This window comes from Pseudochaenichthys georgianus, chromosome 23 (genome assembly GCF_902827115.2).
Source record: "Pseudochaenichthys georgianus chromosome 23, fPseGeo1.2, whole genome shotgun sequence".
Classification (NCBI taxonomy): domain Eukaryota; kingdom Metazoa; phylum Chordata; class Actinopteri; order Perciformes; family Channichthyidae; genus Pseudochaenichthys; species Pseudochaenichthys georgianus.
In genome coordinates, this window is record NC_047525.1 from 19,355,071 (window position 1) to 19,370,589 (window position 15,519).

The 15,519-nt window shown below is 41.8% G+C and overlaps 1 protein-coding gene across 3 annotated transcripts in view; it reads left to right on the top strand.

Moving 5' to 3' along the window:
• The window catches only part of tbc1d22a (TBC1 domain family, member 22a), a 123,097-nt gene that overhangs the window by 52,775 nt on the left and 54,803 nt on the right, over nt 1-15,519 (top strand). For all 3 annotated transcript variants that reach the window (XM_034112607.2, XM_034074668.2, XM_034112608.2), the window contains one exon: nt 11,449-11,555. In XM_034112607.2, coding sequence (XP_033968498.1) covers nt 11,449-11,555 — 107 coding nt within the window. The remainder of the gene's footprint in view (nt 1-11,448; nt 11,556-15,519) is intronic.

Below are 15,519 nucleotides of genomic sequence, written 5' to 3' on the forward strand. Positions count from 1 at the left end.
GCAGTTCTGATTATAGACTCGAGGGCTGTTTCAAGTAAGGGATAATGCTCTTAAATGTGTATTATTTGTCAAATGATTTGATTTGATTTATTTTTGTAGTTCCCGTGCCCTAATAATACTTTACATCATCCCTTGGGACAGATGGGAGCCTCAATAGAGTTTGTAGCTTGTGATTGTTTGAAATGGGGTGGTATGAGGTACTTAGCCAGTGTATTACCTACAGTAGATGGGGGCATAGATGGAAACAGACATGACTTACAGCTCAGAATCAAAGAGATGTATGGGAACAGAGGCAGCCTCTGAAAGCAACGTACCAACCGACCTTGACAAAAGTGTACGATATATTTAAAATATCTTTACCGCTTTCTCTTGCTATGAGTGGAACTGTTATCTACGCTGTCTTATAAGCCCCCAAAGTCCCTTGACAAAAACAGTAGTTCAACCCTGTAAATTACAGTTTCAATGGAGTATAATGGCATTAGAAGTGAAAGCATAGATACCTGCTTTGTCAGAAACATACACTATTAAGCTGGGTAGAGCAGAAGAAATATCCTAAATATAGCATACACATCAACTGTGGAGATGGTGCAGGAACAAGTTCTTTAACACGGAAATGAGTTAGCATTTTTTCCACTTCCCGTCCCCTTATCTTATCAACGTTTCTTACAAGTGTATCGAGGTTTCAACGTTGTATTCTCCGACATAAAACGCTTTTAAGACGATGACGAAAGTCAAAAAGCTTCTATGAGTCATAAAAGCCTTTTAGCTTAGCGGTGGTGATGCACAACCACCTTATCCTTTTACTTTTGCTGATTGCATTTCCGCTTCAAAAATCATTAGGAAATGTTAATATGTGTTTGCCACAGATCTCATTTTCTTCAATAATCCAAAATCCAATAGCTTTTTCTCGTGGGACCCCTTGCGATACCAGCTTCTATGTCGGGCCTACACAGACCCGTCTACATTGCACCACTGTATACTTTCAACCAGTTAACCACCAGAAGAACTTTATTGTGAGGACTGCTTATCCTGTTGATTCCTCTCCTCTCTGCTGTGTAAAGATTGAGCAATCTGCGCAGTGGATCTCGGCCAGTAGGCAGTTAACTAATATCGGCTTCCTTCTCCCTCTGGTCTGCCCACCGTTGGTCCAGCCTTTCATTCTAAGTCTCCCTCTAATTAACGGCTGTTATTAGCTCTAATGAGCTGCTTAGTGATTGCCCGAGCACAGCTGCTGACATCCAGCAGGAATACTGTCTTTTCTACTTTGTTCCTTATCTACTCCTGCTATCTCTAATTTCTCCTGCTTTAATCATTCCATGAGATTATTGACTCGGCACTAGGCATTATTTTCCTGCAGATGGCTCGAGATCTGTTCTTCAATTGTCTTTGACGCCTTCCCTCTCCTGGCTCCAGCTTTGTCTCCACTCCTCTATTCGCTTTAGAACACAATCACCTTTTTCTGGGGTTAAGTAATAGCATTTTGACGGGCAGGAATTGAATCAGCCGTGTGGTTCTGACCCCTCAGTCTCTGTCTATCTCCACCTTTCTCCAAATAAATGTCTCTCTTTCATTCCCCCCGTAAATATGTTTCTTTTTTCAGACTTTCGTTGGTGGCCACTTTTTATTCATTGTCTCGTTTCTCCTTAAACAGGTTGCTTGCAGTATTCCCATAGCTCCACTTGAATGCACATTTACCGTTTTCCGTGACATGCTTTAACCTCGCTGCCACTCATCCATCTTTAAGGCATTGGATTATAAATGAATTCGAACATGAGAGTAAACCTTGTATACGAGGAGATGGATTGTATTCATGATAAATGTCTGGTTGTTTTTGTGTGGGTCCATCTGTCCATCTGACAATAGCTTAGTCCAGGAGCTTTCTATGTATCCTCTGTATTTCCTTCAAAAAGAATACGCAGTTAAACATTTTGTAGTTTCTCAATTAGATGTGCTAATCAATTAAAATATATCTGCTTATCATATTGTAAAAACAATTGTCCAGATATTTATGCATAGGATCTGTAGCGCATAGAAGTAGGTGAAGAAAAACATATTTTATATCACAATCAAAAATGCAAATAAAACTAAGCAAAAATAGGTTAGAAATAAAAAGATTTATAATATAAATCTTAACAAACTCTAAATCCTTTCATGTCAATCCTGTTTGTTTTTTTTTAAATGCAAAACTTAAGATACTCGGAATCTATTATTGTTTATAAAATGAAACATTTGGGAGAATATTGTTTTATTTGATTCCATTTGTTTGAAAAATAAGTTGTATCTAAATATATACTTGATTCTGGATGACAGTTTTCATGATTTAGGGCGTGCTGTGACTGCAATAAAAATAAGTCATAACCTTTGTTGTTTATGTACAATTTCATGAATAACACATTATTTTGTTATTTTAAAGTCAGGTGAATTGCTTAATTGTTTAATTGCTTTCTTTTTATTTAGTTTTGGACACCAAGTATGTTTGTACAAAGGAATTGACCCGATCAAAAAGATACCCTATTACAAATGAACCGAGAGTTGCGGTGAAGGCATGACATGTATTGGCCATTTAAAATTAATTGAGTTGTAAACTAAAATGTGGCAGAGAACAGGACCTTACAATAACAGGCAATAATGGGAAATATCGTCATGTGTTGTCAATAAGCAAATGGATTTGATTACATCTGTTGCCGCTTTTAATAACATGATCTGAAGCTTACATATGTTGGCCTACGGTGTGGAGAGCGATGAGCGTTAATACCACTGCTTGACAATACGATATACAGTATAAAGCTACAAATCAATAGCGGTGCTTCCATCTGCGTCTGACCTGATCTTATTCCCCTGTATTACCAGACATTTTTCTCATTGCTCCTGATAAAAAAGCAATCGAGCTCTGAAATGATCCAGAGAAATAGTTCTGTCAAAAAATGATTTATCTGCTGTGAATAATCGCAGGGGTTATTGAATATTTTTAGATTAAGTTAATTACTTGACTATAAAAAGCCATAAATTGAAGCTCCCGTCGCAGAGAAGCTTCAGATCTCTATTTTTCGTTCTCTCTGTCAGACATTTCATTGGAGGAAAAAATAATCTGTTTTATCATTCTGTCACCAGCGAGACGCGTTCCGCTTGACCTGATGCAATTGAAACAGTCATCTCACCGTGTTGCTGCCACGGCGGCGTGTGTGTGATGTTTTGGGTTGCGTCACGACTTTGTGCTTGTACGCACACTCGCACACAAAGACTCATTCACATTTCAGATGTGTGAGAGCTTGTTTGGAACAAAGCTGTCACACGCAGAGACACACTTACCCATGCACACATAAAAGATCTGGACACTTGCATACCGTGTCCTCACACATTTACACATCAGCTACGTCTTTACATGTCAACCTCTGCGTGTTAAAATGCGTCGGCTGCCGTTCATGATGTCTCGCTTATTACTGTTCCCCTTATGTTTTTTCTTAACTAAGCCAGCAGATTACACACACTAATGACTTAATGGACTGATCCTTTACTTACATCTCAAGAAACCTTCCCTCAGCTCCCAAATGTGTGTCGTACATTAGGCGGGAAGATTGACTAGGCCTTGAGTGGATTGGACATCTTACGTGATTAAAACATGTTTGTCTGCGGAGGAGGCATCCTATATAGAGCGACAGTAAATGTGTGATTGAGCTCTGCCCATTATCTGCCAGATGCATTTAGTGTTAAACCACTCGAGTGTGATGCATATATTACAAAGGTGTTACATGACATGAACACCTGGACTGCCTTATAGCTCACATATATAGTGTCCAACCCCCTTAACACGGTCACTTCAATAAAGGCACTGGTTTGCCAACAAAACTAAAACAAAACACAAACCAGTATAGAAAACATAATTAAGAAATGCATTAAATACACGTTTTCTTTTATGACCAAGCCGTTGATGCTAAAACACGTCAGGATCACACTGTTATTCTATTCAGAAGCTGAGACTGGCAAACGATGGATACACATATTTGACTTGGTGGTATGGGGAACATGAAAAATACATTATTTGCATTATCAGTAATGCTTTATGTGGCATAGTGATAACAACAAACTAGGCACTTATTTGGGTAAAGTCACATGCATCTGAGCCAAACTTGTTTGAAAGGCTTTTCTACATTTTTCTCTGACATGAAGAGTTTCAGTGTTTGTATTGGATCAGAACCCAAATGAATCAGTTAATCAATCAATCTCAATCAGAAATCTTTTATTGGTTCAAAATCATGGAAATCTGCAATATCTTCAAATGTCTTTAAAACAAGTGAACATTGGGGGGAAAGTGCCATCATACTGTATGTTAGCAGAGCACAGGTAAGGTCTTTAAATTGTCTGACCAACAGTTCAAAGACAAAAAGTTGTGCATTTCAATCATAATAAAAAAAAATGCTGCATCCCAAAAAAAAAAACAATACTACACTTCCCATAGTGCAACTTTTTAGCGTCTTTCATTAGACCCTCTTTACCTAAATTCCTAAATTGTTCAAATTATTTGTGTTGCATATTACGTTTTTTTTTAATAGTAATCCAAACTTCATGTGTCAAAACGGTGGATTATCCAGTTGGAACAAGACAAATTCATTTTTTAATATCCCAACTTTTCTCTTATATTCCAAGATCATTTGGCAACCTTTCTGAGCAGAAGCTGTTTTGTAGATTCCTCGACATGTGTTCTTTGGATATCGACTCCTTTGTTAGTACTTTGGAATAAAAAAAAAAGTGGGAAAACAAAGACCAAATCCTGTTCCCAGGCAATGTTGCGTCTCTCTGGCATTGCCATGGTTACACAATTGTCGCCAGCTGTGCACATGTTGAATCACACGTTTCACACACACACATCTGTGCTGTACAAACATCCCACAGGCCAGTATGAGGGGGGGGGGGGTGATTTGGAGGGATGTGGTGTGGATATTGGCAGCGGTATCAACAGTTAATGGGATGCAGTGGCCTTACTCAACATTACACACTTCCTCACACAAGACGCCATCTTTCCTCAGGGCAAGTGGTGCATGTGTCTGCACACAGGCAGATATGGTATTAATAGCTGTATTGTATTTAATGTCAAGGACTTACATTATCTCGCCAACAGCTGTGGGGCCTGCTGTTTGATGTATGGATACACGGCTTACGGTTCAGATAGTGGGAGATGAGAGCATTGTTGGAGTGATTGTGTACATTTGATAGCCGAAAGCGTTCCTTATCGAGGCTGGAGTTCAATGAGTACGTTTAGTGGTGTCCTTTGAAGAAAAACGTTGCAACTTCTAAAAACTATGAAATAAAGATACTGGATAATGTTTCATTGATTTCTTTTATGGAAACTACTCTGGAGATTTTAGTCTCATGACCCCAACGGAAAACAAACAATTAGAATTATATCTCTTCCGTTTGTATCCCTTCCAACATCTCTCTTTCTCTTTCTCTCCTCTCCACCTTTGCCCCCCTGCAGCTGTCTGTTCATATCTTTACATCTTGTTTCTCACGCAGCCATAATTCCATCATGGTGGTGCTCTCATCTCCCTCTATCTTGTATGCTGCGTGCGAGCATGTGTGCTCCCGTTGTGTTGGTGACACCAGGTTTGCCAGGTCGAGTCTCGTCTTAATTATCCAACGGTATGAACGCCACCTCTCCGGAAAGTGTTCCGCTCTCATTAACAGTGGTGTTATCACACAATGGGGAAATCATTTGTGTTGCAGAAGCCCAAATGCAAGGTGGGTGTGTTTGGGGGAGGAATTGAAACATGTCTCGCGGCCAACATGGGTCTCGTTTTTTAGGTGTGAACCGTGTCACTTATTTGATTCATTACATTTCTCCTGAAACTGTTGTAAATTATAAGTAATGACCGCACCGCTTCGTGGTATCTTATGAGCTTCGGATGGTGAAATCTTGTTGTAGCGTTCTCGCTCTCTGGCGGTCTACAACTCGGGTTCACTTGTGATTAATCTAAACCAACAGAAGGTTGTCAAACGGGACTGTTCTTTATTGCCAATTGCTGTCTGCAAAGACACCCACCCACTCCAGGCACACACTCACACATATACACACTTGATGATTACATCAGGCTAAACTAGCTCGTTTATCATCTTACATCACATTACCTTGTGGCCCATAGTTGTAGAGGGCAGATGGCAGCGCTGGCACGAGTGTGTGTGTGTGTGTGTGTGTGTGTGTGTGTGTGTGTGTGTGTGTGTGTGTGTGTGTGTGTGTGTGTGTGTGTGTGTGTGTGTGTGTGTGTGTGTGTGTGTGTGTGTGTGTGTGTGTGTGTGTGTGTGTGTGTGTGTGTGTGTGTGTGTGTGTGTGTGTGTGTGTGTGTGTGTGTGTGTGCTCGGTCTCTGGAGGTGTAACCCGGCTCTGCATGCCAAGCTGTGCCAAGTTCTCACAGCTGGCAGCGACCTAGCAGTTGGTCTCTCTGGACAAGTTGCCCCCTGCGCCAGGACAAACAGGAAATCAGCCCTGCGGCCTGGCAGGAAACTGGCTGTGTGGCCAATGGGAAATGAGGAAAGGGTGGAGAATAGAGCAGGTTGGAGAGGCACAGGGGTAGCAATAGCATCAGAAGGAGATGTCAGTAGGAACAGAGCAGACGAAAAGCATTGATGTACCAGAAGAGAGTTCAGGAGACTCTCAGGGAAAAGTCGAGGTATTAAAAGACATGGCGACGGCGTATGATGGTGGAGAGAAAATTGTACCTTAAATTTGGGTTGTAAATTAACATGACCTTTTCATTCTCACCCTCATGCAACCAATATATAGATTTGGAATCAAATGTTTCATAGATATATCTGCATGTATGCGATGCTCCTTTACGATGCCTAAAAGTCTGTCGTATGGCCTGCTCTCTTCTGCCAATTTGATCACAAAACACCCGTCTTCAGAGGCCTACGAGCTTCTTGTTTGCGCACAGACATGAGAGTTTCAAACCCCTTCTCTTCTCCTGCAAAGGTGAGCTTGTTCCTCTGAAGAACCCCAGAATATCATTTGGTGAAAGGTTATTTTGGAGGCACATCTCAAACGGAACTAAAGCCACCGAGACTCCCGTTCTCCAACGCAAGGCTCACTGAAGTTTGAACTCCCGCGAATTCCCTCGGTTCTTATTTGGGAAGCATTTCTTCTGAGACATGGATCATTTCCCCAGACATGTATTGTGGCTGGGTCCTTAGTGTGGAGGCAATGCTCCAAAAGTAATCACCAGGAGAATATCTTGGAGGCATTTCTACTGAGGCATGGGTCTAGTGCAAGCAATTAGCCATTTCTTCTTTTGAAGGCGGGTCAACTGAGGACTTTTGAGGCATTCAAGGTCACCTAATGTTGCTTTTTATGTCACCAAAACACACCACATTTTGAAGGATCCTGAAAACTCAACCATATGTAGTGGTATTATAAGACTTAACGCCACAGCTTTGATTATTATATATTTTTCACATTGAACAGAAAGAGCTGGACCACCTGTCCATGAAAGTGAGTGATGACCTGTTTCTAAGCACTAATCAGTGCAAAGCTGCTTAGTTCCACCAGCAGTCAAAGGGGGCACTGTTGCATTGTAATCCAGTACCTCCTCTTAGCCTTTCCTCTTGTGTGTCCTTGTTATTGTGATGAGCAATGGCTCATTCCAGTGCGACCACTGGACTCCTGGATGCCGTCCCTTCTAATCTTCTCCAGAGTCAAGGTCTAGGATTGGACCGCTGCCCGACAGCGACGCTTTAGCCTCGACAAAGACCGATTTGAGACATTGAGATACTCGTGAGAGGTGGAGGGAGGGGGAGGTTCACTCAGAACGGCGGAGCAGTGGCACTCTCACCACCTCGTTAATCAGCAACGACACCATGCGGAATGCCAGTCAGCCCGTTTGCAATTAATCGTTTCAACTACAAATGTAATGGCATCACTGTTGCCCAGAGAGAGAGGGCTGCATTCATGTGTTGTCATTGTTTTCCTGCATCACTACAGAGATGCTATCAGGGCTCGAGCTTGAGGACGTCCCGTCGTCCCGGGGCCGAACAAAATAGTGTCAGGGAGGATAACAAATAATTTTGGGACGAATTTGGGACGAGAGTTCAAATAAAAATACCCTGCTAACTCTACTACAAACGGCGATGAAAATGAAACCGACGTTTTGTGGAGCACACAGTTATTAAACCTCCTTGTCGACATAAACACATACGCACAAAACATTTAGCAACCCGCAAAATACACACACACACACACACACACACACACACACACACACACACACACACACACACACACACACACACACACACACACACACAGTATGTAGCTACAGCTGTGCCCGCAAATTTGCGGGTCTAGCTATGTGGGCTACTGAGTGTGTGCAGTACAATATATCTATTATATGGCTCGGAGTGTGTGTATTTCGCGGGTTGAGTGATGTACAATGGCATCCCGTGGAGGAATTCTGAAATGTTTTACCGTTAATCACAAAAACGCACAGCAGAACCAGACCCTGGAGCGCCGGCCTCTTTTATTTACGTACTCCTCTTCATCCCCTATGGGTAATAAGGCTGAGAAGAGAACCCTCCATCGTATGTAGTCCTTAGCAATATGCTGCGCCTCTCCCCATGTAGGGATGGGTACCGAGCCCCGGTATTAAACGGGCCCCGGGCCGGAATTATTAAAGACAGTGGTAACGTTAAGCTCCGACGTTATCGGACTTTTTATCGGTACTGGAGACATTTAAAAAATATATGTCATATGTGTTATGGCTACATACACATTATATCGCAGTTTTAGTTTCGCGAACTCCGTTTCTAATATGCAATAAGACTACAACATGCGTCTATGATGTATTTTCGAGCTTTCCAATCCAGACGAGATCTCTCTCTCCCGTCTGTGTGCGAGGGGGCGGGGCAGTTTGTAAAGGTCTCCTGACTGTGTTACAGACTCTCATCCTGGTTAGCGGTTACTCTGGGTTCTGTCTTCAGGACAGTGTTGGATTTTTTTGATAATTGGATGGGACTTGATTGGAGTCAATATTAGAGTAATTTTCTCATTTGTGTGTTTAAATATATGTGGCCTTTGTTTATGTGATTGAATGATTTACTCAAATAAAAAGGTTGATGAATTATCATCTAATGATTTGTATGATGTTTTATTTATGTTAAAGGTCACTTTGAATGATTTTAACTAATGATAATGTAGAAAAACTAATATTTTAAATTCGGGACGGTCCACATTAATTTTGGACGGCTTAGATTGTATTTCGGGACGGTTCCGGGAGGATGGTGAAAAAAGTTAGTTGAGAGCCCTAGATGCTATCAGACTAAATACTGACTTAACATTGATCAGATGGCGGACACTTTTGTCTCTTTGCCGATACGACAGCTGCTCCAACTCGCCATTTATCTTCAGTTGATTTTGGTTGACTTCTTCTTTTGTAGCCCCTATTTAAACTGCGGAGAAATATTATGGGTTTTCCATCAGATCGTATCTCTTTATGTTTCCGCTAAAAATTGCTATATTGTACAGTATATCCTGCGGCCGTAATGCATTTTCATTTTCCTTCTGCAACTCTAGAATGAACTACACTGACATATAATCATAATCCAGCCTCTGACCACTTCCATATCTGGTATTAAAGATCTTGTGGCCATGCGAGCACAATTTCTGGACACCTTGATCTACCCGGGTGTGATGGGATGAAAGGTCTCGCTGAAATGAAGGAACCGTAGCCTCTCTGTCTGCTTTCAATCCTTACCTGACTTCAAGCAGACAAGACAATGATGAGAGGGCCTGCATGACGCACACACACACACGCACACGCACACGCACACGCACATAGTGCCTAGTTGTTAGTGGCTTTGTAACCCTGGTCTGTCTGTCTGTCAGACTGAGCATGCTCATTACAACCTTGTGGAACATTCCACCAGGGTTACCAAGGATACCAAACAGAGCTGCCAGGTCCTGTGTATCTGCTGTTGTATTAGGAATGCAGAAACTCACACAAATGCATAACATTTTTATTTTTTTAGACCACATATAAGCACTCTCCGTCTCTCTGGCCCCCCTCTCTCCTCTTTCCTATTCTCTGTAGATCATTGTTAATCAGTCTCGTCCCATCTCCTCTCTACTGGCTGTCAGTGGCTTGTCAGAAGCCCGTCAAAGCCCCTGCAGTCCGTCACACACTGCTGCCGTTAATGACATCTGATGACACCCGTCGTCGAAGTCACCCACTAGAGATGACTGGGAACTCAGTGTGCTCCCTGCTTGGAAATTGTTTCCTTTTGTCTCGTCTGCAGTGCCTTTTAGAATGTGTCAGTACATTACTCTGGGTTTATTTACAGGTCCTCACTTACCTTTTCGGATGCAGCAATTGCAAATGTCTCCGCAGATGCCACTACCGATGTTGACAATAACAATGTTGCCGATCGTGAACAATCTCACAGGAGGACGATCTGTAGCGATGGGCTCCTTCTGCAGTTGTATGGACTTTTAAGTTAACGTATATATCACCACAGTCAGTGTTGTAATCCTTAAACAATTACGGAGGTCATTCAGATCTTGTTCGCCAAATAAACGACGGGTAACACAAACTCTGCAACAGTCACATAGCCTCGCAAAACGGATGACAATCGGCTTCAACCATCAACGCATGTCACCTTATTTGCTGATGTGCCGATGACAGAAAATAGGGCTACGATTGGCCGATGCACTCTTACTGACTTCCTTCGACACCTCAATCATAACTCTACAGCTTTTGAATGAATGGTATCAGGAAATGCATATGAACAATTTAAACAAAAGGTCACAAACATAACATATAAATTGATAGAAATATATTAAAAAAACATAAGAGTGGGAAGTGTAAAGGCAACTCATTAAAAAGTTGGTGACGTGATTCTGATTTAACTTTTCAACAGGTTCAAAGACGGAGGAAAACAGTTTCATCAGCTCGTTTGTTTGCCCTTAAGAATAAAAAAAATCACTGTCCCTGCCTTTTTAAAGGGCACATTATGTTGTTTTTGTGTGGCTCTGTGACATTTTTATAATGCCTAAAGTAGCCATGGAAAATGGTTGTGCCAAAGACAGTAATCATTTTGTTTCTCTATTACTCAGATTTCTATTTTCCACCCACATGCTCAGCTGCCTCCCTGGCTTTATCCCTATACTTTATTCTGTGCTGCAGTTTGCCAGAATCTTCATTCTTTTGTGTTCCCCTCATTCATAACCCACCACCTTAACCTTTCCCATTGCTTCCAGCCTCTCCCTTGTTAATGTGTCCTCTTTCTGAGCTGATGTTCTTCTTCGGCTCTTCTGAGTGGTGGGCATACTGCACAACAAAGTCTCCTTTTATTCTTTCCCCGTTTCCTACCTAGCTCTTTTAAACATGTATTTGGCCTGTCCATCTCTCTCTCCCCAGCAGTGCTTATTTCTCACTCTCTCCGTCTGTTCTCCTTTGTTTTCTCTAGAGGAGGAAGTGGAGAACTTTGACGTGTCCAGTCTCCAGGAAGAGGCTCTGAGGAACATCGAGGCTGACAGCTTCTGGTGCATGAGCAAACTGCTGGACGGCATCCAGGTGTGTGTGTGTGTGTGTGTGTGTGTGTGTGTGTGTTCTCTAGGTTGTCTCAGAACAAACTGATACAAATGCCCTCGTATGGTTTTATACCAGTTTGAGTACATGCTCACTCTCCTACTGCCTGCCTTGTGGATTTAATATACCTTTACATTTATTTTTCTCTCTTCGGAGCTCTTTTAAAACTCCGTTTGGCATGGATCCCTGCTCCTCTGATCTAGTCTTAATGGATATAAGTGGTCTTATCACTTCCACTTTGTTTACTTCACTTCTCCACCTGTTTGCGCCTGGCAGGAAGTGTGCTATCTAAAGCATCTTTAGATCTATACAAAGTGGCTCAGGTGATAACACGAGGGTGAGATCTCCAGACAAATTACTACTATTGCAATATGTTGACGTTATTGCAAGTGCGATATCGGATGAATTCCTATTTTTGTATCATTATTCTCATTATTATGTAAGTCAGAATAATGTATGGAGCATGGTGTACATATTGACTGTGTTCCAGTAAAAAGTGGCTGTATTTTGAATACACCCCCATATATATATAAAATAAATAAAATATATCGTAAGAATAACATTGTCTATCTCAGTAACATAGATATATTTATGCCTTAAGTGCGTTAAAAGAGTGGGTGAACGCACATGTAGCTTGTCTTTTTATGTTATTATAAATCCACTATTATTAAGGAATATTTTACAAGATATGTTTTGAGACATTTTACTGGCATGATTCACTTTTAAACCATAAATGTCAGAACCAGTTTTAAGTACAGGTAATGGGTTTTACTCAGTGTAAACGGTTAGTGTCGTCTGTTTTAAAGCCAACAGGTCGTCTCTTACACTCAGCGTTTGTATGAAATGGCTTTTCTTGTGTGGGTTTAAGAAATGTGATTGTCTTGCATGTTCTAAAGCAGGTCTGGGAGTCTCGTGAGCAGATAATTGCACACAGACCGGCGCACCAAGCTTCATTTTGTTTCATCGTGTCTTAGCCCAAACCCTTTTGCCCAGCAGCTCTCTTAATCGACCTCGCTCTCAGCGGTCATGGTTGAGCCATCTGTCAATTCTTAACGGGCCTGCCTGGGCTGCCGGATGCACTTGCACCTCGACTCACCGTCCTCAATTCGGCCTTGGTCTTAAAATCAGTTTTTAACCACATGTTGAAGCACAACTTCTTTTAGATGCCATTTGCGCTGTCAGGAAATGCAAGAAACGTTGTACCTCAGCAAAAACCGCCAACTTTTTTAGTCGTTTTTGACATTAATGACTTTCAATAAGTGCAAAAAACGGTGAAGATTCAAACTAAAAAAAGGAAAAGTTCAGATATATTTACTTAGCCAAAAACAGGTTGGTTTTCAGTTTGCTACGGAATATGTCTTTTTGCTGTCCTGATATCAGTGGGAAGCTTGTTCCACCATTTTGGAACCATAATAGCAAACAGGCATGTGTGTTCCTGGGTCCATATCGCAGTGAGGAAGTAACAAGCCTATTGGCTGATGCAGAGAGAAGTGCACATGTAAGATTTCACCATGTCCTGGATGTAAGAAGGACCAGAACCCTTCACAGCACGGTAGGCCAGTACCAGTGTCGATAAGCGCATTTGGGTAGCCACTGGCAGCCAATGAAGGGAGTGAAGGAGCAGTGTATTGTGGGAGAAATTTGGTTGAAGATCAGTCAAGCTGCTGCATTCTAGATTAGCTGCAGAGGTTGGATGGCCTTCTGGGTCATTAGGGGAAATATCCTCCTGATGTTGTAGATAGTGTTTCTGCAGCAGCCGGACTTAACGTTATTAAGAGAGGTCTGTTTGGTTCAAATCGTAATAGCCTGGGTGTTGGTGGTTGTCATAGCTACTCTATTCATTGGTTTCTGGCACAGTAAAAAAAAAGCATCTGCCAAGTCCTCCACAGTTAGGTCAATGACCCTCATCTAAAATAACACTTAAGAGAATGGCCGCTACAGTTGGTCTTTAAATGTATTGATTAGGACATGTGCTTATTGTTGTATGGAAATAAGTATTTTAGGGCCAAAAAAAACGATATCTTAATGGCGGAGGAACATTTTATTGAGAAGAGCAGGCTTGTTTTAAAATGTACATATACTATACATTTGTTCAATAAAGTAAACCTAATATTGTGAAACCCAATATATATGGCCCGTCCTACATTAGAGCTAATGAATAGTGTGGAGCATGTGTTGTGCATAAAAAGTGATCATCCATAAATAACTATCAATTGGTCGGCTATTGATTAAGGAAATTAATAGACGCTGTGCCTTGTTGCCCCTGAGAGAGCGAGACGGAGAGAAGCTTGAGAGCAGGGGAAGTAAAGGAGAAGAATAGAGTGTGTGTGTGTGTGTCTTGTGTGTGTACGGCGCATTGTTTGTCCCCACGCTTGAGTTTGTTTGTGACCTTGGCTCCAAACTAATTACGTGCAATGCACCAGGGAAGCCCATGTTTCCCCCCTAATGCTTTCTAAACAATCTGACGCAGGCCGAGTGCCTCAGCACCATAATTAGTCGCTGATCCCAGCTCTGACCTCGTCTCAAACCCTCTCACATCCACTATACACTATTACACTTAACTGAGGGCCCGGAGGTGGGGGTCTGGGGGGGGTTAGAGATGAGAGCGTCTTCCCATGCAATTACATTTGCTCACTGCCTTATGAGCGCCATGTAATATCCGTTGTCCACTTGTTTTGGACGAATTTGCATGAAATATTGAAACACTGGTTGGAAAACGTTGTGAAGAAAAGCATTCTCCCATCCATCCGTGAAACACAGCTGGTTTATAATTACCAGGTGTACAGTGGTAAACACTTTTGAAAGTCTTTCTTTGTTTTTAATACAGTTAATTGGCCATTAGCTTTGGTTTTTAGTGTCTCACTGCCATGCCTCTCCTCCACCTAAAAGTGAACGGGGGTATTTTGGCTGTCACTTAAGCAGCTTCTCTAATGAGCAGATGCTTTAATTGGCAGCACCCTCCTCCAATGGGGGCAGACGGGGATACGTATGTTAATACAAATCCGTAGATACCAAGCGAGTCAGAATCAGAACAACCTGTACAAAATGTCTTTCTGTAGGCGGTATTTTCTTGTTAATCTTCACGCGTCATAAGCACATACATGTTAGGAATGCTTCGAACAAGCTCTTTAATGGCCAGTGTGCAGAGCAACATTTGTACGTGTGCATTATTGATTCAATTAGAGCTGTTGTCTATGCTGACATCCACTCTACACATCCTACATCAGAATCGCTTTGGCAGACTGAGTGACAGTTTCAGGGATGAATGAGTGAAGACAGCCATTCTCTTGTCCTCGCATGACCTGGAAGGCACTGCTAAATAGACACGCACTGTTGTGTGTGTTTTCAACAACATCAACAAGATAACAGCACACAGCCCTCGACACCCCATTTACACATCAAACAGGCTGCCACACTGAGTCTGATGATCAGAAAACAAAGCTGAACTACCGCTCTGGAAATGCCAACATTAGTAGTGTTCAAATAGGCCAGTGTCTATTATTGTCTGTGATTACCCAGCCATGTGATCCATTTAGTGCTTTTCTTCTTCTATACCAATACATAAACTACCATCTTAGAGTCAGGGTGAATTTGAAAGGACAACTAAACATAAGACACAGTAAGAAGGCGAAACAGGAAATGGCACGTCTACAAATCAATAAATCTTCCCATTTGCAACACACCTCTGCTAATTTGACCTTAATGTAACCCCAGTCTCTCCGGCAGACAATTATTCTTTGACCGAGCTAAATTGAATAGCGCCTCTTGCTAACGCGACTCATTTAACTTGTAAAAAGTGTGCAATTTTTGCTGCTTCACTGAAAGAAAATGGAGCTTCCCGTTATCAGGCTGTTGATTTAAACATGTCTCGTTAATTCCATAATATATTAGTAACCTTGACTGACTTGTTTTTTACCGATTATAGAAGCATATATAACTTGAAATGCTC